We start from the raw sequence: 24,021 nt of genomic DNA on the forward strand, positions 1-24,021 counted from the left end.
TAAATCTACTTTGTCTTAGCCTTTACCATATGTATTCACTATATGCTGTCTACTAACCCACTGGTTTTATCATGTTAAATTACCCTGGAGGATTCGGAAATAGAACAACCAAAATTTTATTAAACAGTATTTTTCATGGTTAATTTATCACTTGCCCTTCAGTTATTTCTGATACTTTTTGACGTATATATATGTATATATAAATATATATATATACAGATATGACAATGGCAGACTCCCGCTGACTGCAATGATTTTAGATTATAGCCAAAAAAGCTCCTAGGAAATATTTATCTTTTGCCCTTTCTTGTAACTGGCCAATTCCTCAGACTGCATGTCTGAGACATCTGAGATGTGCTCAGGAAAACAAACTCTGATTGAACTACTCTCTACACAACAGATGAAAACCAGAAAGGCTCCAGATAATCACTATTTCACCTCAGCTGTACTTCACATGGCTTCTGCTTTTACAAACTCGCTGGCATAAAACAGGAATAAAGGAGAAAAAAGGGCACAATGATTTAGGTGAAAAAAGAATAAAATGGTAACTCTACAAACAGATAATGTCTATTTAACCAAAGCCCCAGCTCAATCTCTGTAGAAACACAGCAAAGGTAAGGACATCTTCAGCCAGCCCAAAAGAATTGTAGAATAACCATGTATGTTCACAAAAGCAAAGCTCCTTCAGACAGACTGCTCTCACATATACTACACACTGTTGCAGGGTGTCACGTTGTTCAAATGCATGTGACTAGTGTTAAAAAAAAAAAAAACAAACAACCTATTTATTACACAAAAAGAGAGAGACTACTTTATATGCTGCTTAGCTCTTCTCTGGATTTTACAGTTCAAGGAATGCTGGAAATGTTTTCATTCTGCATGTCGCTATTTCCAATGAGAGCAGCTATCTATCCTTGTTAGCAGCCAAAAAGCCTGAAACCTTTAACAGCAAAGCAGTGCAAAAGTAACTAGTGCAATAAACACTCTTCCTCTGCTTAAACTCATCCTCTGTTACCAGCTCAATCCCTGTCAAGCAAAACAGAGATCTTTACCTGTGAAGTACCACTGGCTTCTCTACAGGGTGCCCCAGAAGATCCTGAATACTGTCCCACTGTAAATACATGAAAAACTTTGTGTTAAAATGAGGCACATAAAAAACTCTTGATCCAGGAAAAGTGTCATACATGTTTGTCTGTGGCATCCTCATTTGTCAAATAACACAGAGGTTTTATTTACACAAGTATTTTGCGACTGGAGCCATACTCAGTAGCGGAAACTATCCATTACTAGGGAGAGCTAGAAAATCCTCTCAGGGTTTATTCTTGTTTTCATCTCAAAACAGCTTTGAATTAGAATTATTAATTTAAGAAAAAAAAAAAATCTATGTGTCTTATGGGTAAAATGTAGTCTTGTAGCATTTCAGGGACATCTCGGAGAACAAAGCAGCTGTGGGAAACTTCAAGAAAATATCCTCTCATATACCTTTGCAGAGGAAAAGTAGGACCGCTGCTACATCTCCCGAAAGTCTTTCCTTGATTTAAGTGACAAGTTTGGAAAAGAAGAGAAAAGCTGCGCTATTTAATGTGCAGTTTTCGTGACTCCAATCAGACTTAATAAGAAGCTGCAGTTTCACACACAAGACTGAAATAAGTGAAAGCACTGAAAGGTGTACATAATTCAAATCAAAAAGCAAAGAATGGCAGCTTCCAGGTTGCTGACTCCAATTTTTTCTTCTCAGTGTGGGACCCAAAATTCCCCAAGGAAAGCCTTCATTTGGTGCCCCAGGAGCCAGGAAAGCAACACTGACCCTGGTTGAATATTAACTGCAGAGACTCTGCCTAACACAGTTTTTGAGAAGTTTTTCTATTTGACGCAGGTCTCAAAGATGCAGCAGCAACTGCCAACTGGGAATGTTCATTTAGGTGGTAAAGCCGAACAGTCTTCAAGGATTCCACTGTCATCAGGAGGTGTCACACCTGCAGTGACATTTCTGTAAGGCCTGCTGCTGCCTGAGAAATATCCCATTACTGGCACCCTTCAGAAGAAAGTGGAAGGGCACTGGACTCTCTTATTAAACACTACATGTCTTCAAGAACTACATTAAATAGAAAAGCTCTGCGAAAATTCTGTTCAGAAATATCTTTTCCAGCCAACATTCAGCCAGCACTGCTACTGCTTTCCCATATCATTTATTTTACTGTTTTATTTCTACCTGCAGCTAGCTTACAATGCAAAGCATCCGATAATGCAGTAACTTAGTTTACCTGGAGCGTGCTATTACAAATGCCTTCAATCCTTAACAAGATGTTTAAACTACAAAACATACATTAACTTTTGGCCTTCAACTTTTCTATTTTAAAACAACAAGATACAACCACTATTATTTCTTCAAAGCGCATTTTAAATGCAGCATAGATCATGTAGATGGTTTAAGAAGGAAAGCACTCAGTTCTGCACAAACTTACCTTGCTGTATGTCGTACATATTTCTGTCTGTGAATCAGCACTATCTATGAATGAAAAACAAGAAAAACCTTTATAGCTTGTGCTTGAACAGTCTCCTGTATAATCGTTTATTTTGGGAGATTAGTTCAGATAGCTGAAGACATAAAAGCATCAGATCAGTTCATATACTGAAATTAACCAGCATTTACTAGCAATCAGAATTGTCAACAACATTGACTAAATGCTCGTTAAGGTGATTATACAAACCTGCCTATTTATAAGCAAGCTCCAAATTCTAACACTTTATATGTTTAAGCTGTAATCTTACATAGAAGAATGTCATTGTAAAAGAAAATGTCATAGAATGGTTTGGGTTTGAAGGGACCTTAAAGCTCATCCAGTTCCAATCCCCTGTCACGGGCAGGGACACCTTCCACTAGAGCAGGTTGCTCCAAGCCCCTGTGTCCAAGCTGGCCTTGAACACTGCCAGGGATGGGGCAGCCACAGCTTCTCTGGGCAACCTGTGCCAGCGCCTCAGCACCCCCGCAGGGAAGAACTTCCTAATGTCTTATCTAAATCTCCCCTCTGTCAGTTTAAAGCCATTCCCCCTTGTCCTGCCCCTACAGGTCCTGTTCAAAAGCCCCTCTCTGGGTTTCTTGTAGCCCCTTTAGGCACTGGAGCTGCTCTAGGGTCTCCCCAGAGCCTTCTCTTCTCCAGGCTGAACAAGCCCAGCTCTCTCAGCCTGTCTCCAAGCAGAGGTGCTTCAGCCCTCACAGCATCTCCATGGCCTGCTCTGGACTTGCTCCAACAGCTCCACGTCCCTCTTGTGTTGTTGCCCCAGAGATGGATGCAGGACTGCAGGGGGGTCTCCCGAGAGAGAAGGGGGAGAATCCCCTCCCTCGACCTGCTGCTCATGCTCTGGGGATGCAGCCCAGCGTGCAGGGGGGTTCTGGGCTCAAGCGCACATTGAAGCCAGGTCATGGGGAGCTTCTCATCACCCAACACCCCCAAGTCCTTCTCCTCAGCGCTGCTCTCAATCCATTATCCACCCAACCTGTAGTTGTTCTTGGGACTGAAAAATACATCTCTTTGTACTAAGTTAACATGCCCAGCACAGCCACTCATCAAGACAAAACACTCCACTGCACTTGGAATGGAAGCTGGCTAAAACTGACAGCTGGAGACTCAGGAGCTGGCAGGCCTGAAAACAGCTAAAGCACCACTCTTTCAAAAACTCTGGTTGAACTACACAGAAGGGAATTAACCATAAAGCTGCATCAGGCACTGCCACCAGAAGGAAGAAGATGGGCTCTTCTGTTTACAACCTGTTACATGGCCTGAACATAAGGTTGAGACCAGAAAGGTGGGTTAAAAAAAACAAAACAAAAAACCAAACAAAAAAACATAACCCAAAACCAGACGCATTCAGAAGAGATTCATGGTACCACTTGAGGTGAATAAAAAAAGGCAGAAATTAATGCCTTTGAAGTGCTGCAAAATGACCTAAGGGAAAATAATATAAAAAGCCAGAACTTTCATGTTTATTCTCTTGGCTGACGTACAAATCAACTTATATATAAGCTTGTATATAGAGACATTGTTTTTCCAGGCTTTTTCCCTCTACATGCTCAAACTGCTATTGACAGCCACAGGAAAATTGCACTTTACACAGGGAAGTGCTTTCAGTGAATACCAGTCAGAATGAGGAAACCATCCCTGGCCCAAACCTACCCAGCATCCAGTATTACCTGGATAATCAAAATACTCACTTTCCCCAGCACACCTGTTAACTCTTACAAGGAAGGAAGTCTACCTTGATCACTACAACCTTCAAATGAGGTTCCTCATGCTTTGTTGAGATCACTTACATGCAGGCAGCTGGGCACATCTTAGGATCTTGTGGAATTAGCAGTACTGATTATATACGTACTTTTTCAAGTAGAGGTTTTCAAGTGAAGACAACAGACATACTTTGTCTATAGCACACAGAGCCAGCATATTCTGGATGTTTGTTCTCATTCCCAGCTAAACCAGTTTATATTCACTATCATGAATATAATAATGCTGAGCCTTTCAAGAGCAAGCTCAGCATTAGAAAGTTCACCTGTGGATTGGACAGACTAGCTCTGACTAACACTGTCTTACAGATTCTGAGCCTCCAGGTACAAGGTAACTGATTTTAGCAGAGTGGCAGCATTACAGAAAGTTAGTGATGTTGCAGCTAAATATTCGGATGATCCAAGTAAGTAAACAAGGTGCTGTACGTAAAATCAGAGAAATGCTAACCTGTCCTGAAGTATCTTTTTCACTTAAATAGAAACCTAACCCCAAAATTTCTCCTCCATCTCAATGACTTGCACTGTTAGCATCCTCTGACAATGAAGGATGCATTAGAAATGAAAACTGATCATACCTCCCTTTGAGCATGTTGTGGCACATGCCCCCTGAAGCAGGACAACAGATGAACTACTCACCTCGCTTAATGACTAGTGGAATCTTGAATTCACAGCGATGGTAACTAGAAAGTACAAATTGTAAAGCTATTAGAAAACAGAAAACCCAACATAAACTGCATACCACAAACTTAGAGCTCTTAACCAGTTTAATGCACAAAAGTCACATGAAGAATAAAATGAAAATGAGAGTCTCAATGCTAACAGATTAATTCTCATTTTTATTTTCTATATCAAAAAGGCACCAGCCTGCGAACGTCCCAACAATTTTCTAAAGCACACAAAACGTCCTTCAGCACAAATTACTCTGCTTTTAGACAGAGCGGATGGAGAAATACTCAGCTTAGAAACAGTACTAATGTATTTCTGCCACTAACTGCTTAAATCAGACAGACAATCACTTATTTTTTCAACTCATATTCCTCCTCTGAAGAGTCTACATTTAAAAAGTATTGAAAATATGTTCTGAAGCTTGAGAGAAATTTAATTTTTTTTAATGACTAACTGAAAAAAATGTCAGGAAAAAACCAGCAGCTTACCTACCAATAAATGGACACTCTTCCTAATTCAAAGTTTGCCTCTAGCAAGAGAGTTTGCATGTTATAGCTGAACCAAGAACTACCTTACCTTGTTTAGTGCTTTAAGACACACTTGACAATATAAAGGCATTTAAAAGTAAAAATAAAATCTAAAATAAAATAAAAAGTGCTAATGATGGCGGGCACCTCGAAGAGTTACCAGATACGCCGAAGACACTTGGGAAAAAATACTGCAATTCTATAAAGGTAACATAAAATTTCTTTTTTGAGTGTTTTAAAAATACTCTTTAAGTGATCAATTCTTTCCACTCACATGTTAAAGTTGTAATGACCAGGATAATTTGTATGCAGGACAAATTTCTTCACCTTGTGAGTGTTTGCATCAAAGAGAATATCCTGTTGAAGAAAAAACAAACATACATGAAACAATTTGGATAGAGGAAGGTGGCTTTTCCCAAACTAACCTGAGATCAGTTACAACAGTACCTGTATACAGTGGTATGTATCTATCTCATTGGAACTGAATGCACTATGAAAAGTAGTATTTGAAAACAAGACTATTGGTAAATTCAAATAAATACACATCTCCTCCAGCACTCAATCAAACTGCAGTTTCATTTGCTAATGTTGGCAAATTTCCTAGGGAGGTCTTGTTCTGCATATTCTTCACAGTAACATGGACTAAAGCAAAACATAAGAAGGGACATGAAGGTTGAACTGCACCCACAGCTTAGCTAACTTCCACACTGGTGTTCTCAGCTACCTATCTCAGTTCTAAGGGACAGAGGCATGGGTTTCAGAAACAACTAGTATATCTATGCATTAGGCATGGCAGCAGGAGAAAACCTAAGAGAATGCAAAAGGCAAACAAAGAGACCTCCATTCACCAGTGGAGATGATAAAATATTATTTTTGAATTTGCAAGTGCTAGAGAAAAGTTTTTCATATCCAGAGACTTCTAAGCCAGCAATCAAGAGATTGCAGCCTCTCATTTCCCACAGCCTTTAGCCTTCTGAAAAGATTGCCATGTAACTAAAGCAAAACTTTAAATGAATGTGTTTAGGGAAGCTTCCCACTCACCAGTCCAAGTGTGAAATAATTGAAGAAGTAGTCATTGCACTTTGATGGGACCTGCTTATGGGGCGAGGGTGAGTGGATTTTCATCTGCAAGAAACACATTTTTCAGATGTATTTAATACCTCTCATATATTTAACAGCTCTTACAAAGATGAATGCCATTAACAACATCCCTACAGTCAAACAAAATGCCACAATCTCATTTGAAGCCCTTGTTCTAATATGTAAGATACTGTGCTTCATGAGAAGTCATCAGTTGCTTGCAGTGGCACAATGATACATGAGCTTTCCTCTTTATCTGAAGTAAAAGAGTTACTCAACATAATGCTCTGTATAAACATTAGGAAAGGATCAAATTATATGTTGAAGTTGTTACATAAAACATAATTAAAAAATTAAGCAGTACACACTTGCTAAGGTACAGGTGGATTCAAAAGTGCTCCAATTTTTAAACCAGTTAAAATCGTGTGTGGAGTGGTTTTGTTTTGGTTTTTTTGGGTTGTTTTTTTTTTTTTTGGTTGGGGTTTGTTTTTTGGTTTGTTTGTTTTTTAATTTAAACAGGTTTGCGTTAAATTAGCTTTAGAAAGCTTTTAAATAAACAAGTTATATAACTGTTCATCCCTGTCTATCATATGTCAAATGAAGCACTCAATTGTGCTGCATGGCAGTTTAATTTCACTGGTCTTGCAAAACACAGGCCCTGCGATTAAACTGAGACAGGGCTGAACAGAGACAAAGTTCTGCACCTGAATGACTTCCCTCACCTTATCTTCAGACTTGTAGAAGACTTTGTGGGGAGACCCCAAGGTGCTCAGCACGTCCTGGCATGAATCACCGAAGTATACACAACGCTCAAATACCCGCATCTTGGCATCAGCTAAAACACCCGGGCCACAGCCTGAGGAATGGAAAACAACTCAAAATTCATCCTTCCTGATCAGAGAATCAGCAGCAAATCAATACCAAAACCTTGAGCATTCCTCTATTTATCACAAGCCAAACAGCTGCATTCTTCAGAAACAATGCCAAGCTACATTTAACCCTTCATTTTTCATCAGGTTAAACATTTATCAAAATGATGTCTCGACTGTTGGACAGATCCCCATCTTAAGCTCCAGCTTCAGCAGTACTATCTTGCCTTCCTTGCCATTCACATGAACATCACTTGTTTTCCTAGCCCATCTCAATTTGATCGGCTGGTTATTAGCAGTAAGTTCCTGGAATTGTTTCTATCCCTAAAATATTCTACTTCAGCAGCTAGAGATCTATCTCCAGCAAAAAAAGTAAAGCCTATAAAGTGAAATTCCTCATCCATGTTAACTGTATTGGAAAACATACATCCTTTACTCAGGATTCCCATAGCTTACTGAATCAATTGCAAGTATGCTCCTAAGCAAACAATGCTGAAAAGGGATCTTACTGAGTACCCATCACATAGATGAATTGCTGAATTATGTTACCAGAAATGGAAAGATCTTGTAGTTTGTAATCCCATTTGCTTTCAAGAATGCAGCATCTTACATTTACGAGAATGCACGTACACGTATGCAGCAGTTACTGCAAAATACAGGACAGGGTCTAAACACACACTGAGCTTTTCAAACTATGCATTATTTATGTAGCTAGTTACCCAATAAAATAAATCAGAAAAATCCAATTAAGTCATCCTTTATTTCTTAAGGAAGAGATATTAAAAATTAGTATACTTGCAGAGAAACTTCTGCTTGAACAGGTGTATAATACATTTTACAAAGGAGTTTCTGCAATTTTAGCAAGATGTGTCCAGACTACCCCTCTGCAAGCTTTAGTATGAACATTAGTGATATATTTTTATAATTATTTTATTGACATTTCCTTTAAGCTGCATATATATTAACTGAACTTGACACTCTACCTTAGAAATGTCCAATTTCTCAAAATCATTTATATTAATGTGATGTTATAGCTAACTCCTTCCCTAGCACAAGAGGATATATGTTCCCTGTCCTAGGCAGCTCTCCATTATCTTCCTCTGTAAAGACAGAAGCAAAGCAACTTGAACACATCTACTCCATTGTAATTCATATTTTGTTATTCTTTATCTTAAATTTTCTCATTTTTAACTTTTGCATATTGCAAAAGCTAAAAAATACAGATCAAAAGCTGAGTGTGCTAATGAAAATTGGTAAAGACATCCCATTTTTTCTTAAAAACGTTGTCAAGACTCAAGCTCTGGTGACTGAACGTGGCTCCTTTGAGGTCGTGTCTTTCCCTGACTTCTGAGCACCCCCCAGCTCTGACTGCACACACAAGGAGAAGGTACTCATAAGCTTCTGTCACTTCCACTGCTGTCTCTCACAACAAATGAAAACAGAATTGAATTTAAGGTGCAGTCTAAGGCTGCAGCATTGATGTAGTCTCTTGTTGATATTTGTAAAAGCCTTCCAGAATTAAACACAAAAATAACATCATCATACAGCTCACAGAACCTCAGAAAATGCACATGTACCTAAGGTTTATTGATTTCTCCTGTTTTTTTCAGTGATGTACTTGCATCTATTTTATTCTACACATACACCTGGAGACAAATTCGTTTCTGCAGAGACTGTAAGGACTTGGAACTATTGAGGACAGGGCTACAGTCCTCTGTGATTTCTCCAGGGCCAGGGAAACATAGCAGCAGGCAGATTCACCTTCACAGGAGTTTCATTGAGTTTTGTTTCAATAGTTCAAAATATTTTGTTTCAATAGGTCAAAATAAGGTACAAGAACACTTTGAAATCACTTGTAAAATCATTACAAATAATTTATACAAGTTTATCCCTCTTTTCCTGAGGAAAGCAACCAATTCCATGTTCTGAGTGTAACCAATACCTGCAGTGAGTAGGCGAAGCCGTAAACCTGAGGGTCCAGTTCCATCTCTCAGAACATCAACGTTCTCAGCATACACATTACCAAGGAAACAGCTGAGAGGCATCAAGGGAGCCCTGTAAGCAATCATATAAAACGTGCATAGGATTTGCTTAATCTTCAAATTTCCTATCAACAAGCCAGTATCAGTTCACTGGAACAGAGCACATTAATTTTGACAAAGCCGCATTTAGCTCAGGTTCAAGACTGAAAGTTGTATCAAACACAAGGATCAGAAAGTCTGCGGTAAAAGGAAGGGAAACGAGACACCACTCACATACAGGATCTTTACTGGTAATGAAACAAACAGCAGGTTTCAAAGATTCTGGGAATTAAAGAAACTGCATCTAGGCCTCCTATAAGGATGTGTCATCTCGTACTTCTCTTGGGGAAAATGGAAGTTGTATGGTTTTTAAGGATACCTACTCCTTGAACTAGGCACATCACCCAAATGCAGCAGAAGAGCCTTCTCTGTGATGCTCTCGGGAAGGTACTCCATAGCCCAGAACATGAAACCAGCTTGTGCAGTTACACTACATACAATTGTGCTACTTTACTGGGAAAGTTATGTTTTAATTCAATTACAATAATATTTGAGAAATTAATAACAGCCCCAAGTAAGATATTTTCAATGGAAGGCATTCTTTTTTGTATATTAGTTTGTATATGCTCTACAAGTTCCACTTATGTGAATTTCTCCTCTGTGTGAATGACTTGAAGGAAAAGTCAGGCTTTGAACTCTCATACACACACATATCCCAGAGCCCCATGTGACAATTAGTGCTCTCACTGAACCCACCATGCCACAGACAGGCAGAGACAACATTATTTTCCCGAAGTGCACTTATTTCTAATTAGGAGACAACATCTGCAGAAACAAGGTTCCCTCCCTTCTGAACAGTAACCCAAGCATGTGTTAATCTACTCCTGGCATTAAAACACAACTGTCTCTGCAAAAGCTGCTACCTTATCAGTTTGGGTATTTATAAGCTGAAGGGAAGAATTTACAGAAGTCCTTTCAGTTGAGTAGGGAACCCCAGGAACAATGTTTTTAGAAAGAGCAAAACTTAAAAGATCAGAGAATACAACACAATAGAAAACATTAACCACATTAAAATATAACTATTCCATTAGTAACAAGGCATGAAGATCAGTTTCCTCAGAACAGGAAGTTCAGTCAGGTAACTGCAAATATATTTAATTTATGGTAGATTACACATGTGGCTTAAGACTGAAAATACACATTTTATTATTTCTGTACGGCAAGAGAGTTTAAGACCCTTGGTAGGACCCTGCCATGACATAATGCCAATGCACTACAAAATTACTGACTGCCTACATCAAGTTTGATTTGTCTAGGGAGAGGCCATTAGCATGCAAACACAACCTAGAGAAAGAATAGCCTAACCACACCTCGTACTAGATTCACTAATTTCCTCCTTTACTTAATGAATTCATTCTCAGGTCAATTGAATTACCTATGACCGCAGAGCCAAGATGATTTTATAGCAACATAAATCAAACCAACATTTGATTATAACGTTTGAAGACAATGCCTATGGAAATTCAAAAAAGTTTGGTATCTAAAGGCATTCTGCGCACTGCCAAATTCACAGAAGACCAAAACCGAACTAAAGTGTATGACTGTATTTAACATTTGCAAAACCCTAAATAAATGAGGAAGAAAGAGTGTATTCTAACCAATCAAAATGGCACAACCAGCTGTACCTACTTGGTATCCTGCAGACTGTTTCCACTATAGATGTACATGCGTTTCACAGTCGCACCATGTGGAATTTGCAGAGAGGCCAGACCATGGGCAAAGTTAGGCTGTGGACATACAAAACATTCTTATTAAGTGACACAGTACACACTTGAGTTCAAAGTTATTAATTACATTATAAATACAGCATATGATTAGCAATTCAGATAAGTCTCTAGCCAAAGAACAAGGGGGAAAACCAACAAAACCCCTTCTCAATGGCGTTTCTTCACATTGCACCACTCCCGGATTCTGAAGCTGAGGTGAAATGCTCACTATGTTTATCCACCAAAAGATGGCACTAGTCTGACAATCACCCATGGTGTGCAGCGAGAATTGAAGTTTGCTTTGTCTCTTCACTGGCTATACCTTCACTAACGTATTTGTACTGATACACTGTATTTAAGTTCTCAGAAATTTGCTATCTTAAAGGTAGAACTTCTTTTTTGTCTCCCACTGCATTAATTTTAGCCTTTTAACATCTCTGCTGATTTGTAAAATGCCTTTATCTCATTAACAGAGGCTCATTTATTAAATAGATTTTCTGCTCTCCTTACCACCACATTCTTACATCTACTGTTTTGATAGGGATTTTGAGTGCTCTCATCAAATCAAAAGTGTGCTGAGGAAATCAGATTCTTCTAGTACATTAAGAGATTATTTCCTTCAACTCTGAAGATGACAGGACCTTCTTCACGACCAACATACTTTGCTGGCACAGGACAGAAAATCACTTTTGTCACACAGTGAACAAAACCAAGATGCACAATATTCAAACTATTGTCCTGGTCTACTTTAGCAGGACATCACAAAGTAAACACAAAATGTTATTCTTAGAAAAAAATTAACCCAGAGCAATGACTTTCACTGGCTTAGGTGTTTAGAAGGGCATCTGCACTACTTCACAAACCCAGAGATGCCCTGATTTCAATACTCTTTCCGAACTTGCCCACAGCATGAAAACCTCAAACACAGCTTTCTAAAGTGGTCAGACTTAAGATTATATTTTAACATACTTACATTTTAGCAACAGAGAAATCTTCTCTAGAGCCATGGAAGCACCCGGGCCATATATGCCTTATTTCTTAACACAAACAGTGTGAGCAGGCTTTCATGTTTTCACCTGCAGCTTACCAGCTATATAAACCCGCAAAGTTTTCTTCAGAGCTTTTTCATTTCCACAAGCAGAAGTTACACTGCTTTGCTAATGAGTTTAGAATTCCTGTATGATCCTCTCTGAACTTGCAAGATTCTGACATCTTCAAATTTCATTTCACTCTTCAATCTTTCCTACTGTTCCTTCCTGAAAGGCTTCACAAATAGCCGTTTTCCCTGTGGACTGTTTCATACTACACTTCTCTAAGTTATCCTATTTTTACCTATTTATAATCCTGGCAACAATTTTGCCTTTCACTCTGTGCAAACAACATTTTACTAACCCCATTTGATCAACTGGATGAAAGATTTGAGAATGCAAGACAATTTTCTCCTTACAGAAGAACTGTATCATCCCCAAGAACCACACTATTTTCCTCTCCAGGCTTAATCACACCAAGCATTCCATAACTATCTCTAACTATTTTCTCAGATAATTGAGCCACATACCAAAACAACACATGCAGATGCGATTCTAGCAGTTTTATTTTAACATCTTTTAGTTTTCATATAGTCCTGTAAGGAGCACAAAGTTGGACTCCATGATCCTTATGGGCACCTTCCAACTTGAGATACTTTATGATCTTTTCAAATCTTTGGTATAGCAATTGACTTTCTTAGCAGTTCAGCCATTTAATTCATAAATGCCTTGGGACCTCTTGTACGAAAGGCAACTACTCTTTGATGGGACATTCTTTGTTTGGCTTATTAGGTCTCTATTTACTTTCTAATATTCCTGAAAACCAGCTGACCTTCACAACTGCTAAATAATAACTTCCCCCAGTTACCTACTCCCTGCTCTCTCACATGTCAACACACAACTACTGAAGAATCAGGCTGTAACATGAAACATGTGTCATCATGTTGGTTGATTTCTCCCACTTTGCTTTGGCTCTTTATATGTGCCTTTTTATTTTAATACCATACAGCATGTGTTCATTTTAACTGGTAAGACTAGGTAATACAACTGAGAACCTTTCCATCCTCACACAAAAGTTATACATACATTTTTGTTAGCATAGGTGGAAATCACAGAGGCCTCATCTTGTTTCCACTACAGACATTGATTTCCAAAGATGTTAGAGAACACAACAACATGTTCAATTATTCAGTAACTCATCTGAACATTTGGTGAATATGCAAACAGGCATTACAAATAAAGCCCATTCATCTGGCTTTCTAAAATCACTCATGCTGAAGGACACTTAAGATGAAAATGTATTTTACGAACTCTACCCTAGATCAGTTACATAATCACTTTGATGAGATTTAAAAATATCTGATAAAAGAACAGCCTTCCAGTTGACTGCTTAATATTTATGTATTTGCATAGACAGCACTCGTATTTTTAGCAGACTCCTTTCAATAACAGAATTGCTAGTCCCACTTCATGATGCAAGCAAAACCTCTAAGCATATGCTTTCTGCTAAAAGGAAGAAAATTTTTAACTTCAAAATGATTACACAGCATGAATAAGAGCACAACTGAGGAGTTAAATTCCTTTCAAATTACTGGTTTCTTCTGCTTGCAGGCGAGACACGCAGTAGGTGTTACTCTGCAAGTACCATAGAGGCAAAAAGACTATCCATTAACTAAGAAAGATTGCTGACCTCGTACTTCGGAGTTTCAGTCCAGGAGTCTAACTGAAAAGAAAATGAGAGTCCTCTGAAATTGAGGTGAAAGAGCTGCTCAGCTGAATTATACACTAAAAGGGAAAAGAAAATAAACACAGAGTTACCAAAATAAACTAAGAATTCTCCAGTTCAGATGTAATAGCACTTTCATCACCCCAATGAATTTACGACGTCTCAAAATGCAGGAGGAACACAATTACACCAGACAATTAATAGTTTTGCTTTTAATTTCTTGCAGTAGAAACATGGCAATATGAGAAACTCTAGATTCATTAGAGTTGGCTAGGCAAGCCTGTAGGCACAAGCCTATTCCTAATGATACAATTATACAATATCGCACAATCAATTACACCTTAATATTCCTAAAGTAGTTTAAACAGACACTAAGAAGTGCAAAACAATTCTATTCATTGTTATGTGAAACACTTGGACAATATTAACCAGAAAAGTCTTTTCAGACCAATGTGCCCAGAGCACTGACAAATTCCGTATTTCGTACCACTGGAAAGCACGTTCCTGAGCAGGAGCTCACACGTACCTGCCTGCCACTCTTCCTAGCAGAGGCGCTTGCCTGTGTGTCCCAGCTCAGCTACTCACATTCCCAAGTAACATGGCACAAGAAGGAAATGCTTCCTACACACAGGTCCTAGACCACTTACAGCAGTAATTAAGCAGTGTCACCAGAAACAGCAGCTGATGGGTCAGCTTTTACAAAGAGCAGTAATAAATCAGAACACACACGGACTTCCAGATGTCATCACCTCACAAGACCTCCTGATTTACTGCAATAAACTGCACAACATCAACTATAAACAGCAATAAAAGTCATGCCACTACTTACTCTAACAAGACATACTGTTTTGTGAGACTGTGGAAAGCTTAAAAACAATCCCAGCAGACTGGGAGCTTGGGAACAGTTTTGGGATTGATGTTCCCAAACTTCAACCTGCGCCCAGTAGCCACTGCAGGGAACGCAATGTTCTTTTAAGACACAGAAGCTGGTTCATTTGCAAAACAGTTTGAAAACAGCAGAGGCTAAAGAACAATAAAACACTCCAACAAGAGAAGCTGCTTTCTTCCACTTTACCACGAGAAATTGGTTCAATATTCCCTTTTTCCCTTACAATTTTATATTTAAGATGACATAGTGTAGAGAGAAAAATGCATATAAATATATATTTTTCCCCCATCCCAAAGTGCCTTTCAAATGTTCAACTTGAGAGACATGCCACAAGATGTCTAGACAATGCCAGACCACCCAGGATAGAATAATAATAGTTGAGCAATAAGCATTAAGCTTTCAAAAGTAATCATTTGTCTTTTCTGCAGATTGTGTTGGTTAAGAGCATTTTCCCTGCTTGTCACTCAAAGGAAACCCTGTGGGGAGGGGGAAATGTTTTGATCAGCAGGAAAATTACACAAATCTCATGTGATAAATTATGATGCATCTTTTCCAAAGCCCACAGCCAGCTGGAGAAGTGTTTTTCCCCTAGTCATGCCAAGTGCGATATCTGATTATACAAATCGCATCAGTTCCCATCCCCTGCAATGTTTGTTGATGCTTAGGCTTAAAGGGCAAGGAATGTTTTTATCTTCAGGAAGTTCTCTCATGTTGCCCTAAGGACCATATGTCACAACCATAGGACTGAACAAGGTAAGCCTTTTCATGTTTATTTCATTCATTTTTTAATGTATTGATTTTCTACACAGGTACTCTGCAGATAGAAGCAGAAAGACTGCTGTTTTGCTGCTGCACTCTGGGTAAGGGAAAGGGAAAGAGTTTGCCTTCCAGGCCACTGACACCAGCAAGACTTTTCCAGCACCTCAGGGGAGCCTGAGCAACCTCTGAAGTCTCCTAGAGTTACAGAGCTAAAAGACAGGACCCCCCTCCCCCATCCTTGCAAAGCCACTGTGGCAGGAGGGAAGGATGCTTTTTTCTTCTACCTTATGACTTCCTTTCAATCCCACAGCCCTCATCTATGCTGAATGGCACTTTGGCGAACAGCCACATCCACGAGGACTCAGAGCAGGATGTGATTTCAGCAGAACCACTGGCAAGAGCAAACGTCTCTGGCAAGAGCAGGAGGTCAGGTCAGAGAATCATGGACATGTGGGATCAAATCTTGGTTTTGACAATGCTATTGACCTCCAAAGTGGTTATATTTCAATCAGGCCCATGACAAAGACACTACAACATTTCATACTAACATTAGCCAAAAAGTAATGAAGCTGGTTGCAATTTTCCTGATGACTCTTCTTTTTTAAAACCACTGATTTGGCAAAACCAAAACTGCTCATTGAAGGTCGGTTTCAACACAAAATTGTTGCTAGCCTTTTGAAATACATTTTGAAATTCCCACTGTATCCTGTTGCAGGAAAGCTCTGCTGCAACCACCTCGGGTTTAAGTGAAAGACAACATTTTGTTTGAAGTTCTAGTGGAGGTTAACATAGAGATAAACAACAACAGACTCTTTAACTTACAGAGCTTGCATTGGGGTTTTGGAGGACTATTAGTACAGAGGAGAAAAGGAGTGGTTATGTCATACTCTCATTCATGAAACCTGGCATCTGGTACTTCGGTCACATTAAGAGGAAGGTTTCTCTTCCCACCTTTCTATCCTCACCCTAGCTCAAATTTTTATGGGACATGAAAGCACAGCCATCATCCCTTGCACATGCTGAAAACCATTCTGTTTTCTGCCTTTTCTGTTTCAGAAAACTCAAAGAAAAAAAAAAGACTTATCAAAAACTTGCATTGCATGATACAGTCCAAACTGTATCATATTATGACAGGCAGCTTAAAACACAGCATTTACTTCTGCTAAGTAGGCTGCTAATGGAAGATACTGAACTTCCAGTGAGAAAACTGAATAGGTAAATGCACTAGTGAAGTGATAATAGAGGCAACATTTTAATAAATACATTTTCATATCTACATGCCACTGGATGAAAAGATGTTATGAAAAACTATCATCAGATGAAGTAAAGTGTACAAGTTTTCTTAATTGAGTATGACAGGCACACAAAATCTGGCAAATTGAGCATGAGGACATGTGGTGCCAATCTATGTTTTAAGTGCTTATATACAATTTTATGTAGTAATAAACCATGCTATTCCTATCATAAGCAATGCTTACAGCTGAGTAGGTCTTTTTATCATTCATAAGATCACAATTTTGCAAGCACTTAACCTGTGAATATTTGCAAGTAAACCATCGTCGCTTATAAACTGCCAAGGATATGGAACCACTTTCACCCTTCCTAAATACTACATACTTTCTTGCATGGACTAGTTCCATAACAGATCTAGCTACAGACCTCAGAGTTTCTGCCTAAGAGGAAATGACCGAAGTGAAGTTTCAAAAGGCCAGGTCTGGTCCTTGGAATATTATGACTAGAAATCCTCCAAGCTTCATTTATCTCCATCTGATATTCATCTACTACAGCAGGCTTTTATGTAATGATATTACTTCAGCCACATGACCCTCCACAGTTAATAAATCCTGTTCTGTAATGTGCAAGAGATTGTCTGCAGAGAACAGGGACAAAGACTGGATATGCAGCCACCATTAATCACAAAGAACACCAGCTTATTTGGCATCAGCCTAACTACTGCAAATGGACTTGGGGTTCAGCTAAAAATAGAAAGTGATGCTCTAAAAAGGGCATCTTGCCTATATGGAGTTAATGTTCTTTCTTGTTATGCCAGTTTGTGGCTCCAGTTCTTGAGGGTTCCTGAGTAGTTTTAACTCTAACTATCCTCTTCAAAGTTTCACCACTAGCTTATTTTCATCACCTAATAAACCCCTGAAATACACTTTTCATTTTCGTATGTAAACAAGGAGCTTAAAGGTAGTCTTTTTCCTGCTTCAGAGCTTGTGAACAGCCATGTAGCTGTGAAAGAGTCAGAGTGGGTTCAGTCAGGTTAATTAAACTTGTCCTGGTGCTGGTCATGTTGCACGTAGGCTGGCTTCACACCTTCCCACTGCTCCCAGTAACAGGAAGGAGGTGCAGGGAAATGCAAGCCAGTTATACACAGGCTCAGACTTGATCCTGCCTTAGCAGTAGTTCAACCATATTCTCAAAGCTTTGAGCCTGAGCCCTGGCTGACTCCGAGCAGAGATCAGCGCAAATGTACATCCATGGTATCCTTAATCCCTAAGGACACTTGGAGCTGACCATGCATAAGAATGGAGGAAAACAGCAGCAGCAACAACAAAGCTCAATGTTTTCTGGTACTGGCAGTTCAAAACAGATCATTAACGATATCTGAACACACCATTCTGTGCCAATGACTCTCTGCCTCACTTCTGCACTTCCAGAAAGTCACAATTAAATTTACAGTACGTATTACATAATATCCCAGCTATAAGAATACAAACATTTTGGAACACAACTTCACATCATTTGACAACAGTGTCTACACATTTCTCTAAGCAGACATACAGGAAAGACTTCCTAGAAAGAAGCCTGTCAGTCTAGGTGAGCTTCTCAAATACTTTGGCTTACCTCCTGGATGTGTTGCTCCAAACGACTGATCAATTTGTTCTATGGTTGGAGCAATTGCCTGAGAGTTAAAATGGACACCACTGGAAAAGAAAACAAAATTAATCTGCCTTAAGAATACTGAATGGATGTTACAAACATTTACTAATGGCAATTAGTAAATTAACCACATCTAAATTGGAAGAAGTCTCCAAGACAGAAGGGAAAAGTAAAGTGGTGATTTAACCAAGTGCTGCATTCAAGAAAGGATGATTATCTACGTTCCTTTTTGACTGTTTTTTTTTTGTCATCGTTTGGTTTTGTTTGGCTTTTTTTTTGTTTTTGTTTTTTAACAAGAATGATTGAAAAAATTAATTCAGGATTAATAAAATGACAGAAACCAGTCACTGTAACCAAGGGAGGTCTTAGATCACTTACCAATATTTTAACTTCACCTTAGTCAAGTCATAAACTTCAATCACCTGAAACACAGCAAACAAACATGACCATATTTCACACATCTGCGAATCATTATAGAGGCAAATTCCTGTCAACAGGCAAGACTAGTTAGTGCTGCTCACTCCCATCCTTAACAGAATTCTGCTAGCATAAATCACACTGAGACACCTGGAACTCCAAAAACTGACTCAGCAATGGAAACAAGTACTGAAGAACAACTGTGGGTTCAGTACAGCACCTCCAGATCCTGTGTAAATCAGCACTGACCTGTACAAAGTAATCTCTACACTAATGCATTAGCATCTTATTTCTGCAAGTAAGTTTAAAGGAAGCTAATAGCAAAGGTTAGTTAATTAGGGAATCCTCTAATGAATGTTAATCAGTAGGCCATTCCTTGGGTTGCTCTTACTACCCTGAAGAACGCCTGGGCAGGTCCTATTACTGACTGCACTGTTCTAACCTTTCAACTCCTTCTGAAGCAAAAGATGAACATGGCAAAACTAAGTAGTATTCCATGTGAATACTATATAGAGGTACCTAACAATCCCTCCAAGCATTACGGAAGATAATCAGAGGAGCAACCCACAAATAATCAGAGCAAGCCATAATACCTAGTTCCGATATTTATTAAATATTTTAGACCTTATTGAATATTCTGAGGAGCTCCTCTCTCTGCAGATATTAAATATTGATTCTTCATTCTGAATACATTACTGCAAACATGCATCTGAGATTGATTTCCTATGATTTTCATGTGACTGCTGCTGGATCTTGAGGCTCGACTGGGCTTTAGGCAGATCATTTTTGGCAAGTAACTGTGGTTAAACACAAACTTGTTCCACCCTACATATGTGTTGCTGTGTCAGCAGGAAAATGAAGACACGTAAGAGTACATCGTAACTGCTGTAAAGAAAAGGTAGAGCACTTTTTATTGCTTTGTATAATCCTCCAACAGATCACTGGCAGATTTAGAAAGGACTCACTCTTCAGCTAGAATAAAAAGAATTCCCTAGGGAGCTTGCTACCAAATGTGACTTTAAAGCCTAAAAATATCACCAGCTAAGAAGGAAGTCCTGGTCTGGGGAGATGCCCAGCAAGTAACCCTAAATAAAACAACTCACCATGTTTAAACCACCATATATACTTAAAAAAAAAAAAAAAAAAAAAAAAAAAAAATCAACATTTAGCAGTACGCTGTTTACTCATAAAAAGTTGGAAGAGTTCTCTGAAGCACTGTTTTCTCAGAAGCCCACATATTTCAGGATATTAGCAACAAGCAAAGTACAAAGCAAGTAACAAATGAACATTCTGGCATAACATAAAAAGCAGCAAACAAATATTTCTTCTCAATAAATATACTTTGAATTATGCTTCTTGGAAAAAAATGGTTATCCAGTATTTTCATACAAATGCAGTTTGACATGTCCAGGTTTTCTTTACTGAACAGCTTGTTAAAAACAAAGGCTACTATTATGAAAAGCTAGAAATGATTTTGTATTTTTATGTGACCCTGCACATCATCTTCCCGCCCACCCCCCCAAAAATGTTTTTGAAAATAGAGTCACAGTGCACACCACTCCCAGCCCCCAGAATTCCCCATCCCTGTCCTGGGCATTACTGGAGTGAGAAGTATTGAAGAAATTGCAATGGGACATAGCACTAGAAAAGGATTTATCTTTTAAACTACAGAAGCTACACTGACAAAAGGGTTGATGTGATTCTATGGGCAGAGGAACAAAACCTGAGAAGACTAAGGATTATTCAGCAATGGGTTTACTACACAGCCAGAAGGCAGGTGGTTTAAATGAGTAAAACCTGATGCTTTGTCACACTCTCTGTGTTGATAATTACTACCACGTAAGACTCATAAACAAATGTTCAGGTTACTACTAACGAGCAATAACAGACAAACACTGTGAAGTCTAACTCTTTTTCCACCCCAGAAGGAATGTGCGCGAGAGACCTTGTTGCTAAAATTCATAACAATGTTTTCAGAACCTGATCCTGGATCTGCTCCTTCCCGTTAGCTCACATCTCCTGCTGTGCTCTGGTGAGCACTCTGCTGAAAGGGAGTACAGAGACTATACACAAACCTTCCCTCCCTGAAAAAAAGGGGCAGAAACTTTTTAGGAATATTGCTATGGTTTTATTCCTGCACCAGCTTCTTTGGGTTTGTCAAGATTTCCCACTTTAGTAGCCAGTATTTCAACCTCTTTTTCACAACTAAATGTAATAGCAAGTGTGTATTAAATAAAAACACCAAACACCACACAAAGCAAAGAAAAAAAGCATCCTGATTTTTCCAGTGCTGCAGAGCAACACTGAAAACAGTCATACAAACTTGAAAACAGGCATTTTACTTATTCTACAGCTACATTGTTCTTTAACTGGTCCTGTTGCTCAATTCTGAACTGAGCCCATAGAATTTCTTCCATAAGGTTATCTGAAAACGACAAAATTATCATAGCATTGTATGCATTTGCAGAGCTTTACTCCTCATAGTTAAACAGAGGTATCACTAGACCACTGAGCCACAACATACCAGGAAAGATTGGTTTGGTTGTTTTGTTTTTTAAAAAACCTAAAAACACATACCAGAAGCAGTTGTTTTTTCTTTCTTTAAAACAAATTTTAAAACACATTGTGGAGAAGGAAAAGCTCTAGCACAGTTCTTAGAACACTGGGCATTGAAATGACAAAGTCAAACCCTCAGGCACTGGAGCTGAAGAGATATGGCATACACTAGTTAGAGCATGTCAAAAACACTACAAGATTGCACCACTTCAAAAATCACCAGTAAGCAAGCCAGGCACCTGAAGTGTTATGTCAGTTTTGAGTTCCGTTTCCTTAAGAATTAAATATATTTTGGAAAAGTTTTGTACAGCAGGTGTAGCTTACACTGATAAAGCCCATCTGATAAAAAAAAAAAAATAAATTCTCATTGTTACAGGATGACTTAATGAAGAGAAACTACCATCAGGCAATTCCAAACTGAAATCTGGTAAAAAAGCACACAGTTGCCCCCCATCTGAACTCAATTTGAACTGAAATTTCTTCTTCAAAAATGTATATTTTTATAGTTAATATAAAACAGATTTTGAAACAGAAAAATACAAACATACCACAGTGTTACAGGTTATTAATGGAGAAATACGTACTTCCAACATTTACTCATTTGGGTTGCTATTCAACAATTTTATAGATACATTTAAAGCACAGGAAGAGCTCAAGTTTCAGCTGATAGCATACTGCTACGCTCATACAGTCATTCTGGGGATAAAGCACAGGGCTGACATTTTGCTGCTGGTTTTATTGGAGACATGAGTAACGGGAAAACAGCTACACTTAGCACTGTTCCAAAGCTTGGAAGTATAGATGCAAGCACCATATTGCAGAGTTACCCAAAGGGTAAGCATTCCATTTTTTAGCATCACATTCAACCCCACACTTCTGCTTTCAGATGTTAAATAGTGTGGCTGTTAGAGCAGGATACTCTCACCCAATTAGCCAAATCAACACCTTGGTCACAGAGTAATTTATGCACACCAATGAGAACCACAGTGACAATTGTTCAGCACAGCTGGTCCTACTCAGGGACCACCCTGAGTAACTAAGATATTACATATAGGTATTTTAAGTGTTTCAGTTAAGAAATTATTTCAAAATGTCAGTCTCTCATTTTGTATGGACGAAACATACCGCTTTCATAACAAGCTTCTTGTCAACATATATGCCATGCGAGATTAGTGACCAGCCTGCCCTTCATTTTACATTGTAACTACAGAAAACACCTTAGAGAGAAGCAGAACATGTGGTCACCTAAAAGCACAGAAGCAGATCAGGTTGGACAAGGCCTTGAGCAACCTGGTCTAGTGGGAGGTGTCCCTGCCCATGACAAAGGGGTTGGAACTGGATGATCTTAAGGTCCTTTCCGACACAAACCATTCTATGATTCTATGAAGCAGAATCGCTGAGCTGAGGACTTTGATCACAAGAATAAAAACTCATCCAGAACAAACCAAAGTCAGAGCAGGAGGCAGTTGCTCACAACAGGCCTGAATGGGGCTTTCTGAGAGAAAGCATGCACTTGCGGCCACGGGAGTACTCTGTGAACCTAACTCAACTGAAAACTAAGAATAGGAGGAAGCAGCTTCTGCTACAACTTCAGACAAGATGGACAAGTGAGACTATGGCATACTTACAGGCCCCAGTACAATGTAAGCATCTTAATCCTATAAACAAAGATGTAACCTCCAAACTGACAAAATGCAGTTCATTAACACAAGAGAGCACTATATATAGCAAATTAAATGCCTGAAGGAACCATATACTTATGCTCTGTTAAGCATCAACATATCCTAGGGTTTTGGCTTGCATTGTTTGGTTTGCAGGAATGGTGTTTTATTACCTTAAGTCTCTGATTGAAAGCATCAAACAGCAGTTTGATTCCATCCTGAGTCAGGTTAAGGATGAGGTCATGGCTAAGAGGTGACTGTAAAACAAACAAACAAAAAACAGCTGTTAGGCTTTTAATTTCAAGGCTCCTTTGTTAAGATATACATCATTGTAGAAGTATAAACTGGTTACTTTGAAAAAACAAAAATGTCCTCAGAAAACAACCACTGTTCAATGAATGAGCATAACAAAAATATATCTGGACAAACCTCTCACCCCCTCAGTTCCCTTATGAAAAGACAACAAAGTGCCTGCATAAGATACACAAGAACTCCCAAAAGGGTGGTTGTCCATTACTTTAACTGGAGGTAGGGGGGACAACACCAAACCCACCTTGAAAATTAGCATTCAAAGTTCAGCATCAGAGACATCATGCAGGGACAGTGTTGTATTCTTGGTGCACAAAAATAACAGCCCATCTCACCAAGTCTCACAGCAGAACCAAACATACACTTAACAAAAGGATGGTGAGAGGGCTTTCCACTTCACAACTGAAATACTGTCACAGCCTTTTTCAAAAGGAAGCCTTCACACTCTTCTGTTGGGAATTCAGGTTTCCTTAGTTACTGTGAATCATAACAACTAAAAGCTTAATTTGCAGTCTGCTGGAGTCTATAGAAGACATTCCACCAGCTTCACTGGTGTCTCTATAGCATCTGCACCATCTC

At 38.9% G+C, this 24,021-nt stretch overlaps 1 protein-coding gene across 5 annotated transcripts in view; it reads right to left on the reverse strand.

The window, feature by feature from the left end:
• Positions 1 to 24,021, reverse strand: part of LOC115619676 (UPF0183 protein C16orf70 homolog) — a 35,413-nt gene that overhangs the window by 2,891 nt on the left and 8,501 nt on the right. For 4 of the 5 annotated variants that reach the window (XM_030512352.1, XM_030512351.1, XM_030512354.1 and 1 more), the window contains 12 exons: positions 23,307 to 23,390; positions 18,878 to 18,921; positions 18,464 to 18,543; positions 13,930 to 14,024; positions 11,135 to 11,232; positions 9,367 to 9,479; positions 7,278 to 7,411; positions 6,517 to 6,600; positions 5,750 to 5,832; positions 4,919 to 4,962; positions 2,466 to 2,509; positions 1,053 to 1,111 (listed from right to left, as the gene is read on the reverse strand). In XM_030512352.1, coding sequence (XP_030368212.1) covers positions 1,053 to 1,111; positions 2,466 to 2,509; positions 4,919 to 4,962; positions 5,750 to 5,832; positions 6,517 to 6,600; positions 7,278 to 7,411; positions 9,367 to 9,479; positions 11,135 to 11,232; positions 13,930 to 14,024; positions 18,464 to 18,543; positions 18,878 to 18,921; positions 23,307 to 23,390 — 962 coding nt within the window. Of the gene's footprint in view, positions 1 to 1,052; positions 1,112 to 1,205; positions 1,977 to 2,465; positions 2,510 to 4,918; positions 4,963 to 5,749; positions 5,833 to 6,516; positions 6,601 to 7,277; positions 7,412 to 9,366; positions 9,480 to 11,134; positions 11,233 to 13,929; positions 14,025 to 18,463; positions 18,544 to 18,877; positions 18,922 to 23,306; positions 23,391 to 24,021 lie in introns of those variants that run through there. The other variant, XM_030512356.1, reaches the window with a different exon arrangement.

Source organism: Strigops habroptila, chromosome Z (assembly GCF_004027225.2).
Source record: "Strigops habroptila isolate Jane chromosome Z, bStrHab1.2.pri, whole genome shotgun sequence".
Taxonomy (NCBI): domain Eukaryota; kingdom Metazoa; phylum Chordata; class Aves; order Psittaciformes; family Psittacidae; genus Strigops; species Strigops habroptila.